Source organism: Sinocyclocheilus anshuiensis, unplaced genomic scaffold (assembly GCF_001515605.1).
Source record: "Sinocyclocheilus anshuiensis isolate Anshui unplaced genomic scaffold, SAMN03320099.WGS_v1.1 scaffold444, whole genome shotgun sequence".
Lineage (NCBI taxonomy): Eukaryota > Metazoa > Chordata > Actinopteri > Cypriniformes > Cyprinidae > Sinocyclocheilus > Sinocyclocheilus anshuiensis.
The window spans coordinates 398225-399658 of NW_015555739.1; the positions used below are offsets into that span (position 1 = coordinate 398225).

Here is a 1434-nt window from a genome sequence, read left to right on the forward strand (position 1 = left end):
CACACACACTCTCACACACACACACACACTCACACACACTCACACATGCGCCCACACACACAATATTCAAAATTTCGATTTCCTGCAGAGCTCTGCTGGTTTGACATCTCTGCTCACAGAATACAATCATTCACACTCTGATTAATATTTAATGATCATTTCTATATATTGAGTAGGTCACGTGATCAGCGTCTGCATCAGGCTCCTAATCAGCCTGATGGAGTTTACTTTGCGAAAATAATGATCGTTATATCTTATCTGTAGTAGTAGCCATTTAAAAAAAAAAATTTTTTTAATGTATTGTTATTATTATTATAGTATTGTATTATGTTTGTATGTATATGTATGCATCAGGGTTATTATAGTTAACAAAGTATTAAAAGCAATATTGTTAATTGAAATAAAGATTAAATAAAATACAATTTATATCATTATTATGCTGTGTATATGGGTTATTACTGTTAACTGAACCTAAAATTATTAAAAACAACATTATTGTTATTTGAAATAAAAATTAAATATAAAGATTAGATAAAGTTATAAAAATGTAATTTATTAAATTAAAAATAATTATATTTTTAAAAATAATTAATTTAAATAAGAAATTTAAATAAAAATAAAATGTATTAAAGAAATATTCATAAAAACGTCAAATTGTATTATTTATTTTTAACAAAATTGTTTTTTTTATTTTTATTTTTAATGGTTTTAGTGACTATAATAACCCTGGTTTGTTCTTTAAAATTAATATTCTTCCTAACAACAACAACAAAAAAATTATTGATTTTTTATGTGTTTTTTAAGCATTTTGATTAAGTTAGATTGTTTTAATATAAGTATTTAATCTATTTATATTCTGATTATTTCAATTGATGGAGTTCCTGCTAGTTTCTGTGGTAATAACAGTGAGTCTCTGTGTCTGTGTTCAGCTGTCAGTCGGACGAGCGTCTGCGAAGAGACCCGAGGTACGAAACAAGCGCCTCGAACCACTGAACACGTGCCTCACAGGTATGACATCACCATCATAGTGAGCCTCACTAGGTGCGTTTTCATTACAGATTTGCGCAAAACTTTGGCGATATTTTATAAATGTCGATAAAAAAGTATTGCGAAATGACGGCGTTTCCATTAACCAATGTTATGCGACTAAAACGTAACCTTTTGCCTCTCGCGATAAGTCATGGCAACGGATTTTAGTGGGATTTTGACGGATTTTGGCTATATTTATTCAAAGGAGGCTTATGCGTGTATCTTTACAGAAGCAGCAAAGAGAGCCGCTTCAGAAACGTGTGGCGCAGCTGGAATAAACCATAGCCTGTATAAAAACATAAACACAAGCACTGAGTGACCGTAATCCGCTTCAGTGGCCATATTAGAGCCACACTGCACCGCAGACGTGTGCAGTGTAAATTGTCTAAGCATTAATGGTAGGGA

At 31.5% G+C, this 1434-nt stretch overlaps 1 protein-coding gene across 2 annotated transcripts in view; it reads left to right on the forward strand.

Annotated features, from left to right (window-relative positions):
- psip1b (PC4 and SFRS1 interacting protein 1b) overlaps positions 1–1434 on the forward strand; it is a 22220-nt gene that overhangs the window by 18437 nt on the left and 2349 nt on the right. For both annotated transcript variants that reach the window (XM_016466667.1, XM_016466668.1), the window contains one exon: positions 930–1008. In XM_016466667.1, the coding sequence (XP_016322153.1) occupies positions 930–1008 (79 nt within the window). The remainder of the gene's footprint in view (positions 1–929; positions 1009–1434) is intronic.